Source organism: Terrapene carolina, unplaced genomic scaffold, assembly GCF_002925995.2.
Source record: "Terrapene carolina triunguis isolate 2854851 unplaced genomic scaffold, T_m_triunguis-2.0 Scaffold42, whole genome shotgun sequence".
Classification (NCBI taxonomy): Eukaryota; Metazoa; Chordata; order Testudines; family Emydidae; genus Terrapene; species Terrapene triunguis.
The window spans coordinates 71,408,355-71,436,051 of NW_020664393.1; the positions used below are offsets into that span (position 1 = coordinate 71,408,355).

The window sequence follows — 27,697 nt, forward strand, 5'->3', positions numbered from 1 at the left end:
TGAACCTGCTTGCAGTCAACACCCTGCTCCTTGAATCTCCTTCCAGGTGCAGCCTGTAGAGTTAATAGGCCTACCTGGCCATCTTAACCCCTTCCAGTCCTGTGTGGGGTGGACACTGCATCACAGATACTTATTAACCAGATAGGACTGGTTTGTTTGTGGTGAAGTGACTTTTGCATCACAAAAGCGCAGTATAATCACTATGGTTAAGAAAGCCTATCACCTTTATTTTGGCTGCAAAATTGGAGATCAGGACAAGAGGTGGGCCCCACACATATGCTGCAACACTTGTGCAACAAATCTTCGCCAGTGGTTGAACAGGAAAAGGAAATCTATGCCTTTTGCAGTGCCAATGATTTGGAGAGAGCCAACAGATCATACCAGCAATTGTTACTTCTGCGTGGTGCCTCCAGTTGGGAAAGGTGTGTCAAAGAAGAAAAAGTGGACTGTGCATTAGCCAAACATTCCATCAGCTATACGCCCAGTACCCCACGGAGAAGGACTGCCGGTTCCTGATGCACCAGAATCATTCTCACTTGAGTCAGATGAGGAAGAGGAAGAGGATGAAACTTCTGGTCCTGAACCATCAATGTCACAGGACCCACATTTTCTCCCATCCTCCTCCTCTGAAGCACACCTCATAACACAAGGTGAACTGAATGACCTTATCAGGGATTTGGAACTACCCAAGAGTAAGGCAGAGCTGTTGGGCTCCAGACTACAGCAGTGGAATCTCCTGGCAGGTGATGTTAGGGTTTCCATGTTCCGTGACCGTCAAAAGGATCTTGTCCCATTCTTCTTCATGGAAGGTGATCTTGTAACCTGCAACAACATCGATGGTGTGATGGCAGCCCTCAACATCATTCACGATCCAGATGAGTGGAGACTGTTCATTGATTCATCGAAGACGAGTCTTAAAGCTGTTTTACTGCATAATGGCAATGTTTTGCCATCAATTCCAGTTGGTCATGCAGTCCATATGAAGGAAACCTATGACAACATGAAACAACTTTTGAGGTGCATAAACTATGACCAACATCAGTGGCAGCTTTGTGGCGATTTGAAGGTTGTTGCTCTCTTGCTTGGTCTGCAGACTGGATACACAAAGTACTGCTGTTTTCTCTGCGAATGGGATAGTCGTGCCAGAGATTCCCACTACATCAAGAAAGATTGGCCACTCCAACAGTCATTGGAGCCTGGGAGGAAAAGTGTTAGCATCCACCACTTGTTGAATCAAGGAAGATTTTGTTACCACCCTTACACATCAAGCTGGGTCTGATGAAGAACTTTGTCAAGGCCATTGACAAAACACAAGCAGCTTTCAAGTACCTCCGTGGAAAATTTCCAAGGTTAAGTGAAGCTAAGATAAAGGAAGGTGTCTTTGTTGGTCCTCAGATTCGTGAACTTCTTCGAGATGATGCATTTGACCATGCAATGCGTAGCAAGGAAAAGACGTCATGGAAAGCCTTCCAGTTAGTGGCAATAAATTTTCTTGGAAACAACAAGGCAGACAACTACAGGTTGTTGGTGGAAAACCTCCTCAAGGCATACAAAAGCCTTGGTTGCAACATGTCACTAAAGATACATTTTTTGCACTCTCATCTAGATTTTTTTCCACCGAACTGTGGAGCAGAGATGCTCCATTTAATGAATACAAGAGACAAGCCAAGAAGCTCCGAGTAGACACTGAATAGGACTAAACTATGTACAGAATAGTTTTTTGCCTTTTGTTTCGTAATAAATTTTATTTATATAACCCTTTTGCTGATTTTTAAAGTGTTACATAAACAGGACAGGTGAAATATTATCATGTAAAGCAACCATAAACACATGAGAAGACCTAGGTTTACAATTTATGATTAAAACTCTACTATCTACACAATATACATAGACATAAAATGTAAAAACTTAAATATCTTAGAAACAGTAGCCAATCAGTTGTTTTAATTGTCATATTTGAACTCAGCACATCAAAATACATAATAAATAGCACATTTTATCTCTGAAGCAGACGACTTCTCAAAAATTGTAGACCAGTGTAATTTAGTGTTTTTAACACTGACTGACCCAGGTCGTTGGTGGGCAGGATCGCACCGGGGACATCTGGAGCTAAATGCATGAGTCTCTACTGCATGAGCTAAAAACCAGGTGGCCCTTAGCTAAGGCTGTAGCAGACTCACTAATCTCTAAGTGGTCTCGGTGCCACTAGAGGGGACCGAGCACAACACCCAGGAGGTGTATGGGATACATGTTCACAGCAGGTTCAAATACCTTTCCATAAGTACCATCCATCCTGTGCACTGAATGAGGCAGAGGTCCAATGGAAAAAATGTATGTGAACATGGAATTAAAGGTTGTATTATTATGCATATGCACAAGGGGGATGAAATAAGCTTGCACAGAAAACTTTAATTCTGGCACTTCCTCACTTTTGAGTGTTTGGGGAGAGGAGGAAGCATAAGTAGAAAAAATAGCCTATGAGAACGCCACAGCCCCCATGTCTTTACTATCATTTCATCAAGCAGAATTCAGTAAAATATTTAGAATGGGTAATACTGAGACCTTTTCTACACTACAGGGAAAATTTGATTTAAGCTATGGAATTTGAGTTACATGAATAGTGTAACTCAAATCAACGTAGCTTAGATCTACTTACCACGGGGTCCACACTACACAATCTCGATGGTAGACAGTCTCCTGTCGACTCCCCCTACACTTCTCAATCAGGTGGGGTACAGGAGTCAACGGGAGAGTGATCCGCAGTTGATTTAGCGGGTCTTCGACCACCAATGCATCAATTGCCACTCGATGATCCCCCTGTAAGTGTAGACAAGCCCTGAGAGACACAGTTTCACTATTCCTAACCACAGCATGAGAAAATACATGTAATTTATGAGTGCGAGGCTATTATCAGATTACAAATATGGAGTAAATTCCCTGAAGCCATTGGACTTATTCTGAATTTATGTTGTCTTAGCGTAGATGAGAGCTCTCTCTACAATTTTGGATTCAGCAGTGAATGAGGTAGGTCAAATAGTAACCATTGATACTGTGGCACCTTCCCCTGGGGAAGGGGTTGCGACGTTCCCCTGGTGTTGTCTGCTCCGGTGATCTACTAGGTCACTCCAATCCTTGACTCTGGGAGCCAGCCTTACCCTGCTCTGCTGTGAGAACCCCCATTCCTGGGCTGTTCACACACAGCCTCTGGCATGCAAGCTGCTTGGATTGTGCAACCGAATGACACTAGCCAATATCTCCTGTACCAGACACAACCCTAGGAACCTCCGTCTTGCAGTGTCCAGTTATGCCCGCTGGACACGCAAGCTTATATGAGTTCGTCAATTTAACAAAGAAATTGATATGCTTGTTATCCCAAGGGGAGTTGATACACTTCAAACCAAATGCACTGTTTCAGGTAGAATAAACAAACAAATTTATTAACTACAAAAGATAGATTTTAAGCGATTATAAGTCAAAGCACAAGTTGGATTTGGTCAAATGAAATAAAAGCAAAACGCATTCTAAGCTGATCCTAACACTTTCAGTGCCCTTGCAAACTTAGATGCTTCTCACCACAGACTGGCTGGTTGCCCTTCAGCCAGGCTCTCCCCTTTGATCAGCGCTTCAGTCGCTTGGTGATGATGTCTGTAGACGGAGGTGGAAGAGAGAGAGGAAGAGCATGGCAAATGTCTCTCCCTTTTATCATGTTCTTTCTTCCCTCTTGGCTTTACCTCATCGTAGTCCCTGACTGACCAAGGGAAGGGGAGTGACTCACTCGAGAGTCCAACAGATCCTTTGTTGCTGCCTAGGCCAATGTCCTTTGTTCCTGCGAGGCTGGGCTGGATTTGTCCCATACATGCCCTGATGAGGTGTGAACTGCCCCTCTGTTCCTGGAGAATTTTGCCTGAGCTTGTTTTAAGCCATGAGGACACATTTTCAGCCTCATAACTCTATACATGAAATTACAACCTATAACATTACTATAACAATAATGCACAGTGCATCATGAGCCTTCTGAAGACACCAGACATGACAAACTTTGCATTGGATACCACACAATTATATTATGAGGATGAACATGGGGGTGTAGGGTGTTCCCCTGAGATACAGAGTGTCACAGGGATGTAACCCTGACCCAGGTCAGGTGACAGGAATCAGGAAATAAAGTACAATACCACTATCATGTGGCAGGTGCAGTATCCATTGACTCCAGTGACCACTTGTACATCAAGGGTCTGCTTCATGGGCAACAGGTGCAGTGAATGAGGCAGGGATCCAACTCATTCATCAAAAACAATAACAATAAATGAAAATTGGGCTTCAAACAGTAATTTTATTGCAACCTTAGCTATGGCGCAAGTTTAATGTAATTAAACTATGTGTTAAAGGAACATTATTAGGTTGCAAAGTCAAGCACTTGTAATATAGGAAATGCTGGAAATGCAGCAAAGTATTTTCATTTATTCAGAGGTTTTTTAAAGTTTTTTTCCCTACTTAAAACATGTCAATCAAATTTGACATACATTTGCAAATCATCTCAGTATCACCAAATCTGCCTCATTCAGTGTGCAAGTCGGATCTTGTGCTGTAAATGGGATACTTGGAGCTCTAGCATTAAAGCTGCTTGTAGAGAAAAATTTCACCCAGCTCTACAAGCAGCTTTAATGCTAGTGCTCCAGGTATCCCATTCGCTGCACAAGATCCAACTTGCACACGGACTGAGGCAGGAATGCTGCGGAACGAATAGGAACTTTTATCCTGTAAAAAGTCTGTGATTGTGTAACTAAAAATGGGCTCGGCGTGCCTTTGCGCAATGGAGCAGCAGAGTTAAAGCTGGACAGGCTGCCTTAACCTCACTGCTGAGCACTTCACTTTGCAGTCTTAACATTCTCGTAACATCATTTAGTTTAAATAGAAAAATAATAAACCACCAACTCCCTCGCAACCTCGGTGCCACTAGTTCATGGGCGTTCTTGGTCTCAGGGTCTGGTTCCCCGAGGTTATTTTCCTAAAGCTCCAATAGCTGCATCAGCAGAACCTTTGTGCAACTACAGATCTCACTGAAAGCTGCTCTCAAGGCTAACTCTAGGCAATAGCATCACTGAGTGCTGCAGATGAGGCTTCTGGGAAATGTAGTTCCTCAGCCACTTGTTATACACATACACACCCAGTTTGTTAGGAAGTTTCGTTGTATATATTTGTGACTGAGTAGCTCACAGCTGTTGAAATAAGTTTCTAACCCCTGCTTTGAAGATAGATAACAACAAACATTTGCAATTCGAGCCGATTTAAACTGTTGTAAATCTCTCACCCACTGATTAGAAAGCAATTCCCTCCCCCCCTTCCACAGTGGGCAGAACAACCCGGCTGTGTTTCTTGCCTTGGAATCTTGTCTCCATGCCAGTGATCAGCCAGTGGCATTGACAGGACGGATAGGCCTTATCATCTGTCCTGGACTGAGCCTGGGCAATCTTTCAAGCTGGGAACCGCAGCAGCCAATTCAAGGCAGCAGGAGGAGCAGCTCCCCAGTCAGTGTGCAGGAAAATGGATGTAACTATGGCTGTTCTGTTGGCATTGGTTCTGGGACTTCTTATGGTCAAGTGTGCTTTGTTTCAGCCAAGAAACCCAAATTCCCCACCTTGCGTTAGTGGCTGGATCCCTTGGTTGGGAGCTGCATTTGAGTTTGGGAAAGCTCCCCTGGAGTTTATAGAACAAGCCAGAGTCAAGGTAAGAATTATAATAGGGTGCATGCATCTGTGTGTTGGGGGAGGGGGTGCCTGGGGCAGTATAGGGAGACAGATGAGGAACCTTTCTGCATTAAATGAATCCCTTACAACATTAAGAAGTTTTCTATCATTTTTATTGTAACTCAGAAGCCTCTGGCTGAAAAAGGTAATATTTGTGTCAACTGATTGGCAGGTTACCCTAGATACCTTGGATTTGATATTGCAATCACTGTTTTCACACAATAGTACCTGAGCACCTGATCGGGACACACAATGCATGCAGCTTTTCTTCATCAGCTGGGTACTGACCTGGGTTCCACATGAGGGGAAACACGTTGTGAAGTGCATTGGGACTGTAAAAGTTTGTACGAGTTAATTGTATGAGGAGTTTTTTTATTTGCCTCCTTTTTTAGTCTTTAGGGTTCCTGTTTTCAAGCTGTTCTCTGCAACGAGTTCTAGAAACTTGGTGGGGTTTGTGTCCCCTCTCCCCCAGCCCACCCCATGAAACCTGAGATTAAAACATAATCTCATGACTCCAGGAGCTGGAGCTTTAAGAAAAACACCAAATATCGCAAGACTTGCAATAAAATAAAACTGGCAACAGTGTTAGTTCAGGATGAACCACACAACAAGTTCATACAACCTAGCTGAGCTGCAGAAAAATTCCCTGGCTTCTGAGTGCATAATATTTCAACCTTAGTGTTACATAATTGTAAATCTCTCCCTCAGATCTTATTATTACATCTAATGTAAATCAAAGGGCAATGTTAGAGCAGGTGCCTGCTGCCATCCGGAATGATTCATTTTGCAAAAGAGTTATTTCCAAAACATTCACTTTGAGGACTGAAATTTTCCCATGGTTTATTTCTTGCTGCATGTGATTTCTTTTGCAGGAAGTTGGAGCAATATCCCTTTAGATACTTAAAGCTGAAGCTAGAGACTGGGCGTGGATTAGACCTCATTGAGGATTAATGATTTTGGTTGGGAAAAAAAGTTGTTTGAAATGAACAAAGGCAATTCAGACCAAGAAATTGCATTAGAAAATGTCTTTAACATTGAGCAGGAGTTGTCCTATTAGACTCACGGGCTTGATACTTATTTACCCCAAGGCCATTTTACTCCACTCTGGCATTGTAAAAGGGCCTTAACATGGGAATAAATTACATTTACACTTGGTTTAAGGCTCTTTTACACTGTTAGCATGGGGTAAAGCATCCTTCAGGTAACGGAGAATCAGGCCCATTGGGACTACATTAAAGTTAAGCATATGCATAAATCTTTGCAGGATCAGAGCCATAGACACAATGCGCTGTGCATTCCTGCCCAGCTTGCTAAAGGGATACTGGTAAAAAAAAATTCTGGAATAAAAGTCATGAAAATTTAGTTCAAGTTTTTCACTTTTATTGAAATTCAAAGCTATGATGCAAACTTTCAGTTGAAAAATTGAATTTTGGAAAAGGTCGACTGTCAATTTTCAGATACTGCCCCTGCCAATTTCTATATTTCATAAGCACATATTTTTTTGTTTGTTTTAAATTGGAAAAACCCACAAAAATAGGGTTGTCATCTGTCCAGGTTTTCCCAGGATTGTCCCTTTTTTGAAGTAACTGTCCCTGGAAATCTGTAAGGGTGCTCAGTATAGTTTTAGGGGCTCAGGATCATCCCAAATGGGCCAGTTTTTTGTACCTCACAGTGGCAACCTTACACACAAGCAATAGGGGAAATTGACTATACCAAGGAAACAATGAAACTGACTACCCCAAGGGCTGTCAAATGCACAAACTAATAAATAGAGAAATATCCTTTTCTTCTCTACTCTCTTCCAGTTAGAGTGATCTTGGGTGTTATTTGTAACAACACTAGAGATAAAAAGTGTAGACAGATTTGTAAATTGTCAATGTCCTCATAATTACTTATTTAGATTTAAAAAATGATGAAGATGCCTACACATAGCTCTAGCTGCCTTAGAAATAGTATAGCATAACTCCAGCAGCATTCAAACAAGAATTCTGCCAGGCAGACACTTAGAGACTTGTTTTGACCCCTTCATCCATCGGCGCTGACTCAATGGATGCTCCAGGGCTGGAGCACCCATGGAAAAAAATTAGTGGGTGCTTAGCAACCACAGGCAGCCAAGCTCCCCCCCCCCCCCCCAAAAGTGCTTCCTGCCCACCAGTGGCCTCGCCGACCAACTCCTCCCCCTCCCTCCCAGCACTCCCTGCATGCCACAGAACAGCTGTTCTGCGGTGTGCAGGAGGCATTGGGAGGGAGAGGGAGGAGTGGGGACAGGGTGGGCTCGGGGCGGGGGGTAGGAAAAGGCTAGGCAGCCCTGGGGGCTTGGAGGAAGGGGTTGTCCCCCCCTCCACCGCCGCACATGGAGAGGAAGTGGGCGCCTATGTCTTCATCATTCTGGGAAGTATCCCTCAGCCCTCTCCAGAAACCTTATCAAACAGATGTCTATTGCAGCATGCCTGGAAGATCACCAACTTAATCAGGCTATTTCAGATCAAGGGAGAGAGAGCAAGTTCCAGAGTCCTGAGTGCCCCGCCACTATCCCCCCTCTTTTATAATGGTAGGGAGTGCATTCCCCTGGTAACTTCACTAAAAGTTTTGGGGGGAGGGATAGCTCAGTGGTTTGCGCATTGGCTTGTGAGTTCAATCCTTAAGGGGGCCATTTAGGGATCTGGGGCAAAAATCTGTCTGGGGATTGGTCCTGCTTTGAGCAGGGGGTTGGACTAGATGACCTTCTGAGGTCCCTTCCAACCCTGATATTCTATTATCATAGCTGTGGCAGTGTGGCATAGGAAGACATACAGTCTCTGGTAGGCAAGTTCCAGGCCATTTAGACCTGTCTAGGTCAGAACCTTTAAATGCATTATTAGGTTCACACTGGTTTAAAGAATGTACAATTTCTGCAGAGACAAGGTGGGTGAGGTAATATCTTATATTGGTCCAACTTCTGTTGGTGAGAGACATAAGCTTCCAAACTACACAGAGCTATTCTTCCTGTCCTGTTGGATTCTGAGAAGTGGGTGGATACAAGCCCACCCTATCCCATCCCCCATGGCTAACGGCCCCTTGCCCAGCCTAAGGAGAGGAGCCACTTAGTCCGGGACTCAAATAGATACAGGGGACAACAGAAGAAAAAACAAGGGCAGGTGTGAGGATCAAAGAGTCAAAAATAAGGAACCTGAAAGGGACACTGCAGAGAACCTCAGACAGCACCCACTGCTCCTCAAAGCTGTCAAGAGAGCCAGCAGACATGGCCCAGAGGAACTCTGCCCGGATACCTGAGCAGAGAGGGGAACAGAAATAGGCCCCACAGTCTCAGAGAACTCCCTTGGCCAACATCCTTGCCAGGGGAAGGTACTAATAGCATCACAGCTAAACACAAGATCAAACAGATAGTTTAGCACAAGTAGTTAGCACATGTTCTAATCTAAGGGACCATTCAAGGTGGAGTGGCTCATTAACACCCTGTAGTCATAGGACAAAAAGGAAGGTCAATTGGCTACTGATTGTTGTAATAAGCCATAAATCCAGTGCCTTTATGAAGACCATGATTTTTAGGGCTAATCTACACAGGCAGCGCTAAAGCGCTGCTGCGGCTTGTGTGATCGCAGTGCAACCACCTCCACGAGGGGCGTAGCTCCCAGCGCTGGAGCACTGTTTACACTGGTGCTTTATAGCACTGAAACTTACAGCGCTCAGGGGGGTGTTTTTTCATACCCCTGAGCGAGAAAGTTGCAGCACTGTAAAGTGCCAGTGTAGACAAGCCCTTAGTGTCTCACAAAGTTATGAATTTAAGCCACAGGCGCATCTTTTGAAAGTGTTTTGTACCTTCTGGCTCACCTCCCTCTCTGGGTTTGCCAGCTGCACAACTCCTTCCTCCCGGAGAGTAAACTGTAGGCTACCTGCCTCTATAATACCAAACAGACGTCCCTTCTTACTGAGAATGACTACAGTCTACTGCCCTACAGTTCCTTTCTGCTCTCAGCTCCTGGGCTTTATACAGGCCCTCTCTGTTCCTGTCTACCTGAGTCACATATGATTAATCCCTGCTCCCTGGCTTCTCTTCCAGGTGCAGCCTGGGCAATTAATTGGCCTACCTAGCCACCTTAACCCCTTCAGATCTTGTGTGGGGTGGACACCCCATCACACCATTAAAAGATATTACCTCACACAGACCTTGTCTCGCTAATATCCTGGGACCAACATGACTACAACAACACTGCATACAGTTCTGCAGCTAAGCCAGGAGAGCTTGTATCCTGTGCAAGGTGAAACCAGTGGCTGGAGAGGAAGCTGCACATGTTCTACTTAGGCCTGGTCTACACTACGGGATTAATTCGGATTTAGCAGCGTTAATCCGAATTAACCCTTCACCCGTCCACACTACAGAGCCAGTTAATTCGAATTAAAAGGCCCTTTAAATCGATTTCTGTACTCCACCTCGACGAACGGAGTAGAGCCTAAATCGATTTTGTTAATTCGAATTAGGGTTAGTGTGGCCGCACACCACCGAATTACTGTGTTTAAGTTAATGGGGTAGTGTGGCCGCACACCACCGAATTAATGTGGTTAAAAACCGAATTAAGGTGCTTAGTGTGGCCGCGCACAATCGAATTTATACAACCTGTTTCCCAAATTCGAATTATCTAAATTCGGATTAATCCTGTAGTGTAGACATACCCTTAGGGTCATCCTAGCAATCATGGTGTTAACTTTTGTGTGCTTGATCTTACAACCTTAATGTTGTCTAAATGCTCATCTTTCTGCATTGATTTGTAGCACAAGTCAAATTAACAAGCACTTCCTATCTTCAAAGTGTCTGAGCAAGCTCTGTAATTAAGCCTTTCTAATATAGTGAAGGAAGGTCACACCTTTGAGGATGTTTAAGGGGGTGGTTGAAATAAGCTGTTACATCTCAATGCTATTATTAACAAGTATTTAAATACAATATCCGCAGCCAGTGACACAAGAGCCCTTGCAGAGCTCTGACTCAGCCATGTAACAATAAGACACATATAATCAGTTCATAGAAAAATGGTATGTTATTGTGAGGGATAGCATGGGGTTAGGTAATTAAAGACTGTGTTGCAGTTAGGACTTGTTGGAATTTTTTTTTCCTTGCAGGAAATTTTGACTTTTTGTCAAACAGTAAGAAACCCCAGACTGAAAACTGTTCTGTTTTCAGCTACCAACAATTGAAGATTTTCACCCCAAACCAAAACATTTTCAGCTAAAAACTGAAAATGTTTCAGCTGAAAATTTTTGGCTTCTGGGTTTCTGGGGTTATTGCTGGTGGAGGTCTTTGGTTTTTTTAAATAGGAAAACAGACACGTCTGAAAAACTTTGTTTAGTCAAAATCCAATTTTCCATGAAAAAAAAGTTGTTGATGGAATTTTTTTGTACTAGTTCTAATTGCAGAGCAGATGTCCAGGATAACACAGCTATGGTTGCACATGCAATCTTAACTTTAGCACTTCATGACTCAAGTGCTTAACCATAGAAACGTAACATCTTCTAAATATATGGGGCGGGGAGAGGCAGTTAAAGGGAATTTTGCAGTGTTTAAAGAGAAAAGAAATTACATATGCAAAATGGTTTGGCTAGGCTGCACTGGAATACCTCATTCATGGTGCATCACCCAGACCAGCACAAGGCCTAGAGAGCTCATAAATTGCACTTAAGCCCACAGAGGCCCTGTCTCATTCCAGGCAGCTCAGGTGATCTGTCTGTTCATTACCCAGCTTAGTCAGCCAAACATCTTTGCATAACACAAGCCTTCTTTTGGCAGCTCAGACGCAGGTGCCACCAGAGCTGCAGTTTGTTTAGGATTGTCCCTAGCAATGTCTGGTGACTATGGATCTCATTTGTAAAGGACATAGCTATGGGAAATGGGAGAGCGAATCAGAGCTTTTATGTAGTGGTTTCTTATTCACTGGTCATTCTCTTACAACCGTACCCATGGAAATCTGTGTCAGAGGAAGGGCAAGGGAGCCAAAGTTAACCCCTTGTCCACTAGGGCCCCTGAACCCTATCACAGAGGGATTCTGGGTGAACACCTGGCTTCATTGAAGTCAATGGGAGTTTTACCATTGACCTAAATGGGACTAGGGGAAGTCACCCTTTGTACCTTTTCTGAAATTTTAAAAGAACGAGAGGCTACCTCAGCCTCCCTCCCCCTATGGTTCACATTTACCAAAAGGTCTAGAGCAGAGGTGTTATGATCAGGAAGGAGGGTGATCCAATGTAACTATTCCTGCTAATGCCCAGCGCGTGTTGCCATTGTAATACATAACATTGCAATCTCGGCAAGTCACGGATGATTATAACAAGTGTCAGCAACATGCTCTGGATGCCCTAAAAGGCATGCAGATTAAACACCGCCCCTCTCTTTAATAATTTACAATCTAAGGGCCTGATCCAAAGCCCATGGAAGTCAATGGGCCAGGGAAGTCAACAGGAGTCTTTCCCATTGACTCTAATGGATGGATCGAGACCCAAAAATGCAGAGACAAATGAGAAAATCCAGGCTGGGAGACACAGAGGCAGGAGTTTTATCATTGACCTCAATGGGACCGGGATGTCACCCTTAGATTAGATAAGCAGCATAGGGGTAAAGGGTAAAAGCACCAGTATGGTATTTGATGAAACAAAGTTTGTTTGGCAGCACGCTAACTATATAGTCCAACTAATTCAACTATCAAGGTCAACACCATCATTTTAATCATAAAAATGATCTTTTCCCCACCCTAATCAGCGAGGTATCCTGAAATGGAAAATTCTGTAAAATCTAGTTACAGACTGTACATCTGCCAAACCCTTTTATACAATAATCCTGAAACTTTAAAACTGGACATGCTGCCAAGAGATTGTGGTGTATGAACAGATGTAACTGTTATGCCTTTGCTTTCTAAGACTTTTGCTTGTGTTCATTGAAAGGAACCATTTTGTCCTCAGAGTTTCTGAACCAGATTATAAAGGAGACACACACACTGTGCTCTTGTAATTTACTGTTCAGTGTGAAGTACATGCTCCATCCTTCACCCAATCAATAGAGGATGTGAGTCTATTATGGGCCCAACCTACAAGGCATGTTTTGTTTGCTCAAACTGTAGTAGGTCCAAGTTTTAGCTATGGAGGTCCCTCAGTTCAATTGCCAGCCACCACTCAGACTCATGGAGACTTTATTTTTGTTCCTTCTTGGTTTGTTGTTTTCCTTACATTAAAATAAAAGACGTTCAGACGGAAAGCATATGGTTTACTGAAAAAGAACCAGTGGCAGCTCTTGTGGAGAGGGGGTTGGGGCACTGCCCCACCAAAGTAGCAAGCCCACATATTTTTATATATTTGTGTGTGTGTCACTCACGAGTATGATGTGAACAAAGACAATCTATTGCAGCCATGGCGCATTCTTCTTCACCGCCCCCGTGGCGCATGCCTAGTGACGATTTACAACGTCTGAGTCAGGAGTGTGTTGCGGTGATTTCAATGGGGTTTGGGGAGCACTGGTTCATCACCAGAAGTGGTCAAGCTCCCATTTCAATGTTAGGACTCTCCTTCAGCACCCAGCGGGCTCCTCCCTTTTGCTGCTGCTACTGTCATTGCTTGCAACAGGCTCTTGTTTCAGCCAGCAGCGGCAGGAAAAGGGGGGAGACCACTGGACACCACAGGAGAGAAAGAATCGGTGCAAAAATGTTTTCATCATCAATATGGTGTCATGATTTTTTTTCTGCTACACTCCTCCTGCCCAAAGTTCACCTTGAGGGAGGTAGCCCTGATCTGCTCTGTCCCCTGCCAAGACGCCCCACACACCGCTTGTCTCACGTTGTGCCCACTCCTGTTAGGTGACGTTTGCAGCATGCACAGAATCCTTGAATTTTTTTTCTGCAGAAAATGTGCTGCAGTTCTGCCTTTTGCCTACCAGAGGCCGCTGTGGCACCAGAACAGCCTGAGCTGGCTGAAGCTGACTGGTCTGGTGGGTGGCGGCGAACAGCTAGCAGGCAGGTGGTGGGTGGATTTTTCCTCAAGTGAAAAGTCACAGCAGCCTTCTTGGAGGCCAAGTGGGCCACACAGGGCTGCTGGAGTCACAGGGCCACATGGGAACGTGGGGGCTCCAGGCATGGCCCACCTGGAGAGGCAAGGGGGAGACTGAAGATGCTGTGCCTAGGGGCGTGTAAGGTGTAAATCCGTCCCTGCCAGTAGATGGCTGTTTGGTTGCTTATCTGAAGTGAGTTGGTGGCCCTATCCAGGTTTTTGTGGACAGGTAGACATCAGCTTTAGCTGAATTCTCACAAGAGAAAAAAGGGCTGACTAAGCCTGAAGACTTAACTATCTTCTCATCCATAGGGTGGCCTGGAGGTAGCTTGTCCTGCCGCTAATTTCTTATAGATATTAGAGCTGGTCAGAAAATGGGGAGTAACTTTTGCTCTTTCTCCCTTTTGTGGGAGACAAGTGACAATTTTTAATTGTGGTGGGCATCAAGTAATTTTATCCCCAAAATTACCAAAAATATTTAGTCTAGAGAAACAAGAAATGGTTGGCCAGTCTTACTAATTCTCTCTCTCACTGACAATTCAGGGATGTGACTCCACTCTTAGTTACAGGGGTTCTTTTACATACTTTAGGGGACAATAAAAACCAAGCAAATTAGCCATCATTCATAAGTGTGATTATTTTATTATTAAAGAAAGGAAAAGAAAACATTAAACAAAACAGAAACGACAGAACACAAATGATAAACTGGCTACTTCCGTTGCAATCTCTTCTTTATGCCTCTGTGGAGAGTTTTTAACAGAGATTACACTTTTCAGGGTGAGCCCACCTCTGGTGAGCATTTTGCTCTTGGTAAATTGAGGCCCAGGTCGTCTTATTGTGAGTCCGGTCTTAGTATCTCATAGGAAACTACAAGCTGTTTATGGATGGACAAAATTTTAAGGCAGATGGATCCTGTCAGGTTGTCAAAGACATAGGCACCGACTTCTGCTGGCCGCTTGACCACCTCTCTGCACCCGGCCCTGCCCTGACTCCACCCTGCCCCGCCCCTATTCCAACCCCTTCCCCAAATCCCAGCCCCGCCTCTTCCCTGCCCCCTCCCCTGAGCGTGCTGCATTCACACTCCTCCCCCCTCCCTCCCGGAGCTTGTTATGCCGTGAAACAGCTGTTTTGTGGCGACAAGCACTGGGAGGTAGGCGGAGAAGCAGGGATGCGGTGCGCTCAGGGGGGGAGGTGGAGGTGAGGTGAGCTGGGGCGGGGGGCAAGGAGTGGAACTTGGCTGCCGGTGGGTGCAGAGCACCCACCAATTTTTCCCTGTGGGTGCTCCAGGGCTGGAGCACCCATGGAGTCGGCGCCTATGATGAAAGATAACCTAAACTAGTTTATAAAAAGGCAGAGTAAGCACTCTTAACTAACTCCTATCAAAGTTGTTTAAATCAGTTGCTAAGAAGAAGACATTTAAGGCGTTCTCTTAAGACAGGCCATTTAGCAAATATCTTAAATCCAATTAAACTCACTATTTCTCTGTTTACTCTGTCTCCTCTCCAGGAATACATGGTCTAACCATTTGGTGATTAACAGGAGAAGCTGTCAATATTTTAGATTACAATATCATTTCAATATCCAAATAAAATCATTACAAGAGTTTTCTAATCTAATCCCTTGGCAGTGTTTTTGGCTTCTTTCACCTCATCTGTGATTGTCTTTGGGTTGGAAGGTAGCCTTTCTTTGCTATATACTGTGTGATATAGTTTTCTGCTTTTTCTTAGTTGTCTGTGGCCTCTTGCTTGTGGAGGGACTGGATGAGTTGAGGAATGCTTCAGCATAGTAGCAGAGAGTGAGTGAACAGTGCTCACTTCAGAATTTTATACTCTTCTCCTTCCTATTTTCATGAAATTATAGGAAAACACCTCTTTCAGACTTGTTTAGATTCAAATTTGGCTGCTGTCATCCTTTCCTTGACTCCACGCTTTTTTGGTGGTATCTTCAGCTCCTGAAATTGCGTCTGATTAATGAACGTGCAACACACTTCTAAATGTTTTTGTTCTTCTGTGGCAGGAAAGTATCAGAAAACTTTTAAAGTTTTTAAATTCTTTTTATTCAGTCTATTTTCTGAGATATTTTTTCAGTTTTATTAGAGTTAAACAGGAAATGAAATTCTGTTTTCAAAAAGTCCAAACACTCCTGCTCTTTACATAAATGCTTTAATTCTCAAAGCAATCTTTTTAGAAGGCAATAATTTTTAAAGAGAGTTTTTTTGCTTAAAATTGTTATTAAATAATTGTTTGATTCTTCATAACAATTTTGTAGAGATTATTCTTGTCTTCCTGAGTTGGGTGAGTAGCTGCATAAGTTTGCTAAATAGCTAAATAATTAATTCCCCAATAATATAAGTACACTCTATTTAAATGGGCTCTTAATTAGTAATTAATTTATCAAGTACATTAGATTCCATGATGGTCCATCAAGCATTTTACCATTTACAATGGTAGCAATTATATTAGGAAATTACATTAGAAGATTTGCATTTAGTAAGCGTTTCACAAGGGCATTCCATCTCCACATTTAAGAAATAAAGGTTTTCTATAATACATTTCTCAACTATAAATGTTTTTCTTAAGGTTTCCAGGAGGAAGATTTTACAGTGATTACAAAAGAATCTACTTTACTGTCTATTTTATGGTTCTGTTAACACACCCTTATGTATCACTCCTTTTTGCTCTTAACATCCACTTGAAGTCTGGACCTAACTTCTGTGCAGGGTCTGTTATTTGAGATAAACCCATCTCTTTGCCAACTGATGTTTTAGGTAGGAGATGTGTCCTTGTGAGGGAGTGCCCATCCCACGCAAATCTTGAATGAGTTATTGTGGGCCAGGAGGGGCCAATTAACCTTAGATGCTGAATCTAGAGGGGAACCAGGGATTGATAGAGCCTAATGGCAGATGAAGCCCTGGTGGCTGAACATTGAAACTGACGGCAGGGGTGGAGGGTGGGAGTTGCCTTGGACAATAAAGGAGAAGCAGCAGGGGATGAGGAATGGTTTCAGATCAGGAACAAGAAAAAAGACTAGATATATCAGGATCTGAAGATGAAGGAATCCATAGAAATGAAAAACAAAAACAGGAAAAAAGTCAACATTTCTTAATTGTCAAATGAGTGTAGGTCTGCTGACGGGGGGGGGGGGGAAGTGGGGCAGAAGAGGGCAATTGCCCAGGGGCCTGGTGATTTAAAAGGGCCCGGGGGCCCCCAGCTGCCACCGCTGCTGTGGCCAGAACTGCTGTCTGCAGGCCTGAATGAGTGTCAGGAGATGTGAACACAGGAGACGTTGACACTCTGAAAATGGCGGCAAGGATAAAGCAAATGTTCGTGACGTACAAAGAGCTTAAAGCATGCAGGTTGGAGATCTATTGATAAGAATGTAGACATATGGAGCAAGATGAAAAACTTTAAACAGTAACCTTAAGGAAACTGAAAGTTATTTGTCAACTGCCTAAATTCATGACAGAAGCATCAGGGGTTATGTATGAAGTGCTGCTAGAATTGTCTCAGGCTGATATCAAAAAGAGTATAGGTGAAGATAAAGTATTGTTTTTAAAATGACTACTTTAGTACAAGAGAGGGAGAAAACTGGCCATCTATGGCTGGAGGTATAACACTTATAGGTGAGACACTTCTGAATAGGATCCAAATTGGGTGTCAGTCTTGTTGGGTTAAATCATAGGTGTCCCCCTGTCCCCCCATCCCATGATGTGCTATAATTGTCCAAGGTTTGGACGTGTGGCAGTGAATTGTAAGGGAACAATGAGGTGCAGTAAATGTGGAGGAAATCACTCCTATTACAACTGTGTAGAGAGCACAGAACCTAAATGCAGCAAAAGGTACCCACTGCAGCAAATAGAAAAAGAAAAATATTCAAGTAAGAGAAAAGATGTACGGGGCAGCAGAACATGAGTGGAATGGGAGATCATGTATTGCTTATAGGTATAGAGAAGTTTATAGCATTCATTACAGAAGTATTTAACTGCACCTTGCAGATCGGGGGGAGGGGGGGGGGAAATGAAAAAATTAAAATCATAGCAAAAGCAGCAGAAAAATATCTGAAGATAGAGAACCTCTCAATAGACCACATTCGTGTGATTTTTAAATGAAGGCAATAATACAGCTTAAATAACATGGTCTTAAGAATCCTTAGCTGAGGTGCAAATACACCTCTACCCTGATATAACGCGACCCGATAGAACACGAATTCGGATATAACGCGGTAAAGCAGTGCTCCGGGGGGGCGGGGCTGCGCACTCCGCGGATCAAAGCAAGTTCAATATAACGCGGTTTCACCTATAACATGGTAAGATTTTTTGGCTCCTGAGGACAGTGTTATATTGGGGTAGAGGTGTAGTTTAATAATGCATGGACAGGGATTTAAGAAAGCTATCTTTGAAATGGGAAAAAAGCCTGATATAATATATGTGCAAGAACCATGGCTAACAAGTAAACTTGTTTTCAGTCTATGGGGATATGATATACTCCAGAGGGATCAAGAGGCTGCCAGAGTAGGAGTGGTCTGTATATTTATAAAAGAGGGTCTTAGATATATCAATATGGATGTGCAGAAACTAAGTTTTGAATACAATGCTATTGAGATTCCCATACAGAACAAAAAGTCTGATATATGTGTTTATAATGTTTATAATCCATATACAATTAGTTTATTTTAGATTTAGAAAAGCTAGCTAATGTAAAAAAATTCATAATTTGCAGAGACTTTAATATTCATAATGATCTATGGGAAAGAAAACTGACCTAAATTGTAAATGCTAGAACAATTTGTTAATATGCATAACCTGGTAATATGGAATGCAGGAGCATCTACTAGATTTAATTCAGTGGATGGATCCTTTTCTGTTTTGGATTTGTGAAATTCAAAAAGAAGATGGAATGGGAAGTAAAAGTAAAAGTACCAAGGCCAAGGAAATGTCAAAAACACAAAAAAGATTTCCGACCTGGAATTTTTGAAAAGTTAATCGGGGCCTTTTCAAGATTAATGTGATGAATACTTATGTAAAAAGCAACAAACACTTATGTAGTGACTGTACAAGTGACAACAAATGGCTAGCGTTGCTAGGTGTCTGATTTTAGACTGGAATGCCCGGTCGAAAAAGGACCCTGGCAGCTCCGGTCAGCACCACCGACTGGGCCGTTAAAAGTCCGGTCAGTGGTGCAGCGAGTCCCTACCTGTCCTGGTACCGTGCTGCGCCCCGGAAGCAGCCAGCAGGTCTGGCTCCTAGGCAGAGGGTGCGGGGGACACCATGGGGCTCCGCGCACTGCCCCAAGCACCGGCTCAGCACTACCATTGGCCAAGAACTGTGGCCAATGGGAGCTGGGGAGCCGGACCTTGTGCTGCTGGCCACTTCTGGGGCACACTGTGGAGCCAGGACAGGCAGGGAACCTGCCTTAGCCCCGCTGCACCACTGACTGGGAGTCGCCTGAGGTAAGCCTGCGCCCCAACCCCTTGCCCGAGCCCTGAGCCCCACCCAAACCCAGAGCCCCCTCCTGCACCCCAAACCTCTCATTCCTGGCCCCAGCCCAGAGCCAGTACCCCCTCCCATATCCCAACTCCCTGCCTCAACCCACAGCTCCCTCCCACATTCCGAATCCCTTGGCCCTACCCCCCAGCCTGGAGCCCCATACTGCACCCCAAACCCCTCATCCCTGGCCCCACCCCAGAGCCTGCACCCCCAGCCATAGCCCTCACCCTCCCCCCTTCCCCCACCCCAACTCCCTGCCCCGGCCCGGAGCCTCCTCCCGCACCCTGAACCCCTCATTTCTGGCCCCACCCCAGAGCCCACACCCCCAGTTAGAGCCCTCACCCCTCCCACACCCCAACCCCCTACCCCAGCCCAATGAAAGTGAGTGAGGGTGGGGGAGAGCGAGCCACCAAGGGAGGGGAAATGTAGTGAGCAGGGGGCGGGGCCTTGGGGAAGGGGCGGGGCTAGGGTGTTCGATTTTGTGCAATTAGAAAGCTGGCAACCCTACAAATGGCGTGCAGATAGGAAGGTATTGATGATGATGTATAGAGCATGGATAAGACCAGTTTTAAACTATGGATGCCAAGCTTTTGGTTCAGACTCAGAAACAACTCTTACGATATGCTGGCCCATGTCAGCTAGCTCAGACTACAGAACTTTTATTGCCATGTAGACATTTGGGCTTGGGTTGGGGACTGGGCTCTGAGACCCACCCCCAGATAGGGACGAGAGCTCAGGCACCAGCCTGAGGCTGAACATCTACATGGCCACTGTACAGTCCTATAGCCTGAGACCCACGACCCTGAGTCAGCTGACACAGGCCAGCAGCGGGTGTTTCATTTGCAGTGTAGATCTAAGTTCCCTCTAAGCTGTGCGGCCGCGCAGCAGCCTAGGAAGCGCCGCTCAGGCACTCACGGCTGCGGCAGGGAGAGAAGCCTCTCCCCCAACCCCGGACCTGCCGCAGCGCCCCTTCCCCAGCCCCAACTCAGCCCAGCCCGGACAGTACTGGGTTTATAATGGCGGCAGGCCCGCGCTCAGCAGGGTCCCCGCTGGCCCGGCCCGGCGCTCCATTTCACTAGCGTTGGCTCCTCTACTCTCTGGCCCCTCCCCTGCACTCTTCTAGGCCTGCCGGCCCAGGACCCCCCCTCCACCCACTCGCTCCTCTCAGCCGGCCGTCTGAGGGCTCCTCTCTCCACCCCCGCCCTCAATCACTGGCAGGCAGCAGCCACCGGTTGCCTGCCAGTGACTGGGGTGTGTACGGAAAGGAGTCCACAGCTGCGTTCCCCTGGGAGCCCGAAGCCGCAGACCATCACCAGTGGCTCAGACCGCGGATGGACCTGCCACGGATGGAGGAAAAGCGCCCCTCCCAGGCCCCAGCCCGGCCTGGATCTGCCATGGCGGGGAGAGGTGCCTCTCCCCCCCCCAGCCCAGGTGCTGCTGCGGGGAAAGAGAGCTGGGGGAGTCCTCTCTCCCCACTGTAGCCCTACGGCAGCCTGCACCCCAAACGCCTCCTCCCCAGCCCACATTCAAAGCCAGCACCCCCAGCTGGAGCCCTCACCCCCTCCTGCACCCCAAACCTCTGCCCCAACCCTGAGCCCCTCATCCTCGGCCTCACCCCAGAACCTGCACCCCCAGCCAGAACCCTCACCCCCCTGCACCCCAACCCTCTGCCCCAGCCCTGAGCCCACTCCTACACTCCAAACCCCTCAGCCCCACCCCCACCACATGAATTTTGTTACGTGCACCAATATGGAGGTGATGTGTCACACAGAAGAGTCTGAGAAGAATGGGGGGGATTTGATAGCTGCTTTCAACTACCTGAAGGGGAGTTCCAAAGAGGATGGATCTAGACTGTTCTCAGTGGTACCAGATGAGAAAACAAGGAGCAATGGTCTCAAGTTGCAGTGGGGGAGGTTTAGGTTGGATAGCAGGAAAAACTTTTTCACTAGGAGGGTGGTGAAGCACTGGAATGGGTTACCTAGGAAGGTGGTGGAATCTCCTTCCTTAGAGGTTTTTAAGGTCAGGCTTGACAAAGCCCTGGCTGGGATGATTTAGTTGGGGATTGGTCCTGCTTTGAGCAGGGGGTTGGACTAGATGACCCCCCTGAGGTCCCTTCCAGCCCAGATATTCTACATCACCTCTGTATTGGTGCACATAACAAAATTCATTCCGCACATGTGTGGGAAAAATTAGAGGGAACACTGGTAGAACACTGGGAACATGTAGACTTGGGAACTGCTACAAGCCCAAGCTCTGTGATTGGCATGTGGCACAATGCTACCAGTATTAGTGTGTGTGCTGCAAATAGCCACTGGAGAAGCACCATATAAATCTAAGGATGAAACTATTAGATCTAACCTTTTGGGCAATAGTAAAAGGGAATCTTGAAAATAGAAGTACACAGCAGATTTACGAGGATTGCTGGGAGCTTGATAGACAAAATTATATGGATTGAAACAGACTTCTTTATACTACTGGGGTAAAAAAAATAGGTAAATGAGATATGTAAAAAAGAAAAATTGAGAAAACTAAAAAAATTTGTAGTCATGGGAAATCACATTACATCTGGACAGTTATTCCCCGATTTGTGGATTTGAATTGTATGAAGAAACTGAGGGAAGCCAAATACCACATATTCTGACCAATGACATTTCTGAATATATCAACAGCTTTGCCAAGTCTTTATGGAAGGATCTAAAGGTAACAGCGTCGGTTGAGTGGGAACAGGCTTTTGTGTACCTAGTCTTGGAATCCAGAAATCTAAAAGGCTGTTGAATTATGCGACTGTTCTGACAGCTTAACTAATGAGGATATTGTTGGCACTAACCTTCATAATTTTATCTGATTCCTCATTAGGCATTATGACAATCAGAACAGGGGCTTGGGAAGCAGAAATGACATAGTAAGTGAAATAATGTTTCTAACCATGGAAATAATGCACGTAGGTATCTGTGTAAAAATAGCATGGATTACAGTGCATTTCGGAATGTCTGGAAATGAAACGGCTGATGAAGCATCAAAGCAAACTCTAAAAAACAAGGAGGTGGATATTAAGATTTCCTTAAGCAGATAAGAATTTAAAAGCATGGTCACGAAGGAGCTTGCAAAGGAATGGCAAGAACTATGGACTAAGGAAACATAAGGACAAAGGATTTATGATGTATGCTCAAAAATCAGATAATACTATACTCCACAGTCATGATAGAGAAAGTGAAGTAGTCGATTTTAGAGTGTTAGTAGGTCATTGTGTCTTAAATGATAAGTTAAACTTATTTAAAAGACATAAAGATGGGCCGTGTAATGTGTGCAAAACCAAAGAACCCGTTGGTCATTGTGGGCAATATTCTTTGGAAAGAAAGTTTCTTTATGAAAAACTGACTTGGCTTGAAATCAAAGATTGCTCCCTAACGGGACTAGTGAGAATGGAATAATGCAAAAAAGCCTTGGTGCATTTCCTTAAGGATACTGGACTGAGTGAAAGGACATAAACAGAAAAGGCTAAACATGAATGAAGAACGTGTCGGTCATTGCCTTGTATGATGAGGCTGCTGTGCCAAAAAAGAAACAAAGACAACAACAAAGGAATGGGCTTCAGCGAAGGGGCCTGAAGTCACTCCCTACAGGGAAAGGGGATTGGCCAGGGAGGAAATCCAAGGCGAAGGTAATCCCTGGGTCCTGCCCTTGACTAGGGAATTCAACAAGAGGGGTGAAGTAGCCACAGGGGAACGGAGGATGCTTCAATGGTGAACCCAGAGATAGGAAAGGTGATAGAGAAGTGAAGTAGGAAAGAGCTCAGGGAAACAGCAACGGGGTCTGGGACTGAGCAGACCTAGGTTGCTAGTCCTAGAGTCCCTGGGCTGGAACCCACAGTGGTGAGTGGGTCCAGTGAGTGTGAGTGAGTGTGCCAAAGTGGCACAAGACCTGGAGATGGAACAGAAGAGTGCTGGAAATGGTATATGGACAGCTTGTCCAATGGGACTTTGTTACTCTGGAAGAGGGCTCTTATATAGTCACCTGGCCAGAGGGCCGAGTCACAAAGAGAGAGACTCTCGAGTCACTGAGGGGGGGCTATAGCATGAGCAACTGACAGAAAGGGGTGCCAGGTGGGACAAAAAGCTAATTCGCAGCTCCATCCCCAAGGAAGTGCACTTGCCATGAGTGGACCTCTTCGCAGTCCTGTTCTGTGATAAGATGCTCTGGTTGGTTGGTTAGTCTTTTGACCCAGCACTTCTTTGCAATGAAATATTTTATACAAAACACAAATTGCAGTAAACATTGACTATAATATTGTAAAACAGAGCATCAAAGCAAATAATACAGCATTGAAGTAAAATAGGAATGATAAAAGCTGCAATTTAGGGTTTGTATAAATATAGTATTATCTTCCTTGACTCTTGTGGAGTTTGTCATATTGACAGACAACAAAATTCCTAGGAATTTCCTTAGCTTGGATGTTTCATATAATTAAATAAACAAAAATATATGCAGGTGAGGTACTTTTCTCCAAGCACCATATGTATGAAAGTAATTATATGTATCTCCTAAGACTCAGTAAAGGTACAGACATGTTTGTAATGACCTAACATTATAAAAATAAGTTATAATAATTTTACTAATATCATTTTTGCATCAATATTGAGGTCTCTTCCCTACACTTTCCACCCACTCTTTGTCAAAAAAATGTTATGACCAACTCCAATGGATAGTGAGGACTTCTTTAATCTCTGTCTGGTATCTCATAAGCACTGAATTCATGTTGCTACTGCTCTCTTGTGAAATCTATTTTATGTGCTTCTATAGTCCCCATTACCATAGTAATCTGGGCACCACACATCCTTTAATGCAGTGATTCTCAAACGTTTGTAGTGGTGACCCCTTTCACATAGCAAGCCTCTGAGTGCAACCCCCTTATAAATTAAAAACACTTTTAAATATATTTAACACCATTATAAATGCTGGAGGCAACGCGGGGTTTGGCATGGAGGCTGACAGCTTGCGACCTCCTATGTAATAACCTCACGACCCCCTGAGGGGTCCCAACCCCAAGTTTGAGAACCCCTGCTTTAATGTGTTTATCCTCACAACATCCCAGCAGAGGAGAACTATTATTCCCATTTTACAGATGGGGAACTGAGGCACAGAAACTGTGTTTTAACAAGGTTCACACAGGACATCTGCGATTCAATGAGGAATTGAACTCAGTCCTCCCAAGTACTAGACTAGGGCCCTAACCACAGGACAATCTTTTCTCTCTAGAATTCAGTGTGTTGTTATAAGTCTACTTGAAAATATTTTACCTGTCTCCCTAACATAAACTTAGGCTCCCAAAGACAGCTCTGCTGAACAGACCACACAATAATTACAGCCCAAATGAAGTTCAAAGACAAAAAACTGGTGAAAAGTAATGCTCTAGCTTCCAAACAGTTGAGAGAGTTTGGATTGTGAGTGTAGTGAGTTCTCTCATTGCTGGATGTTTTGGGAAAGAATTGAGTTGGATAGATATGGGATGTTAGAGAAGCTAAGTTCAGAGAAAAGCTACAGCAATGATTTGTGGGATGGAAAACACATATTACAATGAAAGGCTTAAGGACCTCAATCTATTTAACTTAACCTTGTTTTGATAAGACGTAGTCTTTAAATACTTACACAAGAAAAACATATTTGATATTAGGGGGCTCTTTAATCTAGCACAAATGCATAACAAGATCCAATGTCTGGAAGTTTGTTATAAAAATTCAAATTGGAAATAAGATGCAACTCTTTAACCGTGAGGGTAATAACTATTGGATCAGATTATCAAGGGATGCAGTCGTTTTTCTGTCATTTGGAGTCTTTAAATCAAGACGGGATGTCTTTCTAGAAGTTATGTGATAGCTGAACCATAATTGTGCTCTGTGTAGGAATCACTGTGTGAAATTCTGTGGCTTGTGCCATGCAGCTGGTCAGAGGAGATGATCACAAGAGTCCCTTCTCACCTTAAAATCTATGAATTCAAATCTAATTTATTTACATCTGTATGCTCTTGAACAAGGATTTTAGATAGTGAAGCTGCACCCCTCTACCCCTGCTTTGGTTTTATTTTCTTTCTCTCTTACCATCTCAACATTTCTATTGTACTGGTGCAATTCCTGTTGCAGGATCAGAGCTGTGGTCTCCCGTAAAATGTCTTTGCAAAAGTCATTAATTTTTTAACTCCTTGTTTTTGCAGTATGGGCCAGTATTCACAGTGTTTGCTCTGGGAAACCGATTCACCTTTGTGACTGAGGAAGAGGGGATTGAAGCATTTTTTACATCTAAGGACATAGATTTTGAGCAGGCGGTGCAGCAAACGGTCCAGCGCACAAGTAAGGGATATCTCACTTTCAAAGGAAAGCTAATCTAGCCACCCATCAAGGTTAAAGACGTGATCCATAGCCCATGGGTCTTTGGATCAGATCTTAAATGCATATCTTAATCCACAATCAAAGCACAAAGTTAAGGGGCAAATGCAATACACAATGTCGTTGCCTGGGCCAGTCCTGCTCTCTGGATAGACACCAGTCTATCGTGAGGGTATCCAACTGCAGGGGCCACTAAACTCCCTGGATCTGGGTAGTGACAGATCATTGTTCCCAGTTCTGGAACACTCAGGGGCACTCTCAAGGTGCAGACCCCATGTCTGACATCCCTCATGGCAGTGGGACACTGCACTCCAGCCACCTAGACCCTGGAACCTGTGCCCCAGTCCTCCTGAGCCCCCCAGCAGCAGTAGATAAGAGTCACTAGCAAGCTCATATTCCTTTGGAGCTGGCTGGATGAAGCTTCTTGTGTTAGCTCTCCCTAGCTTGAGAAATGTCACTACCAGTCCTGTCACTACCCAACCCCGTCCTCTCTGGCTTTGTTATACATCTGGAGCAAGCTACACATATGCCAGTTCAAAATGGTGCTAAGCGCCAGACACAAAAATGGGTCATATAGAAAATGGAGATTCTAATCCACAATGCAGGTTACAATCATAAATGATCCTCACAAAACTAAATGAAATTTATAAATTGACACCAACATATTCCCCAAACTGTCACACACAGCTGTAACTATTTGTTGTCCAAGGCCCTGAACATGTATAATGACCCCAGAACATGTCAACAGTAGATTTTTGAACCAACAACCCGTATTGTTGTTTGTATTGCAGTAAAACTTAACAGCCCCAACCAGGTATTAGGGCCTCTTTGTGGTAGGCACATGTAAGAGCTTCAGAGCCATAGGACAGACTTCTACCACTTGAACAAAAGGAGAAACTGTTAGCTGGTAGCAATAGTAAGCTGTTCTCCTCTAGCAGAAGAGACAGTAGAGGAGAACGCAGGACACACTTTGCTGGTGTGTTATGCCAAACTTGACTCCCATTCACACATCCTTTAAGCAATGGTAAGTGGAATGAGTTGATAGAAGATTAGATGTTTTGCATGTTTGCAGTGATAAGAACCAAAATAGGGCAGTTCTGATCCCCCTAAAAATGTGCTTGGATGGTGCAGCCAGCAGCTGTCTACTGCAGGCTGCATTTTCCACCTCCAAATACATATGGTGCAATCTGACTTTGCTAGCCATAAAACAACAATGTGCCAATGGACGGCAAGAGTTTCCCCTGCCCCGGTGTTTAATCACCTATCCCAGTATTGCCGATCTCAAGCTTTCAAAATCATGAGTCAGGTCCCTCAAAATCATGTGATTATTTTCAAAATAATACAGTTCAGGGTTGCTGCCTTTTGGGCCACTCAGGTCACATTTTCAAACTTTTATTCACAGCCAGGAGGGCCAGAAACTTACTTTGTTCTCAAATGAAAGCTGAAATTCTTATGCAGTCATTTGACTCCAACACCTGGGGCATCAAGATATTGTGAGAGTTGGCAGCACTGTTAGACACCATGAAATGTATTCCCACATATTGGCCCTGCCTCTTCCCTCACGAACACCACACAGGGGAGAGGAGTGAAAACTGTGGGAGAATGGAATCGGGCCCATTTACTATTACAAATATTTAAAAGCACGTACATTGCTTAAACCCCCCACAGAAACGGTGCTCCTCATAGGGTCCTGGGACCTGCTGTGATGACACCTACTATTTAATACAAGGCTTGAATAAAGTGACCAGATTATCAAAATGAAGAAATGACACCTGTTAATGTCCTCAACTGGGCCCCGGTGATGGTGGTGTCACCCCCGTACCTCCACCAGGCTTCATCTCAATGCACTGCTGTCGGACTGTCCCCAAGGGCTGAGACCGAGGGGAATGGCTTCCCAGAGTGCACAGCGGCACCTGCTGCGGAGGAGAAAATGCGGGGAACTGTTGAGCAATAAACACTTAGATCCCAAACCACCTACAGCTTTTTAGATTAACAGTAACTCCTTGAACTCCCCCCGTACAGCCCCATCCCCCCAAGCCTAGCAGGTGCTCAGTGCAGGTAAT

At 44.6% G+C, this 27,697-nt stretch overlaps 1 protein-coding gene across 2 annotated transcripts in view; it reads left to right on the plus strand.

Annotated features, from left to right (window-relative positions):
• The first annotated feature begins 5,544 nt into the window (after nt 1–5,544).
• Nucleotides 5,545–27,697, plus strand: part of LOC112117705 (24-hydroxycholesterol 7-alpha-hydroxylase-like) — a 48,486-nt gene continuing 26,333 nt past the window's right edge. Inside the window, exons 1-4 of one of the 2 annotated variants that reach the window (XM_024215747.1) lie at nt 5,545–5,727; nt 6,140–6,192; nt 22,111–22,156; nt 25,463–25,598. In XM_024215747.1, coding sequence (XP_024071515.1) covers nt 5,545–5,727; nt 6,140–6,192; nt 22,111–22,156; nt 25,463–25,598 — 418 coding nt within the window. The remainder of the gene's footprint in view (nt 5,728–6,139; nt 6,193–22,110; nt 22,157–25,462; nt 25,599–27,697) is intronic. The other variant, XM_024215748.1, reaches the window with a different exon arrangement.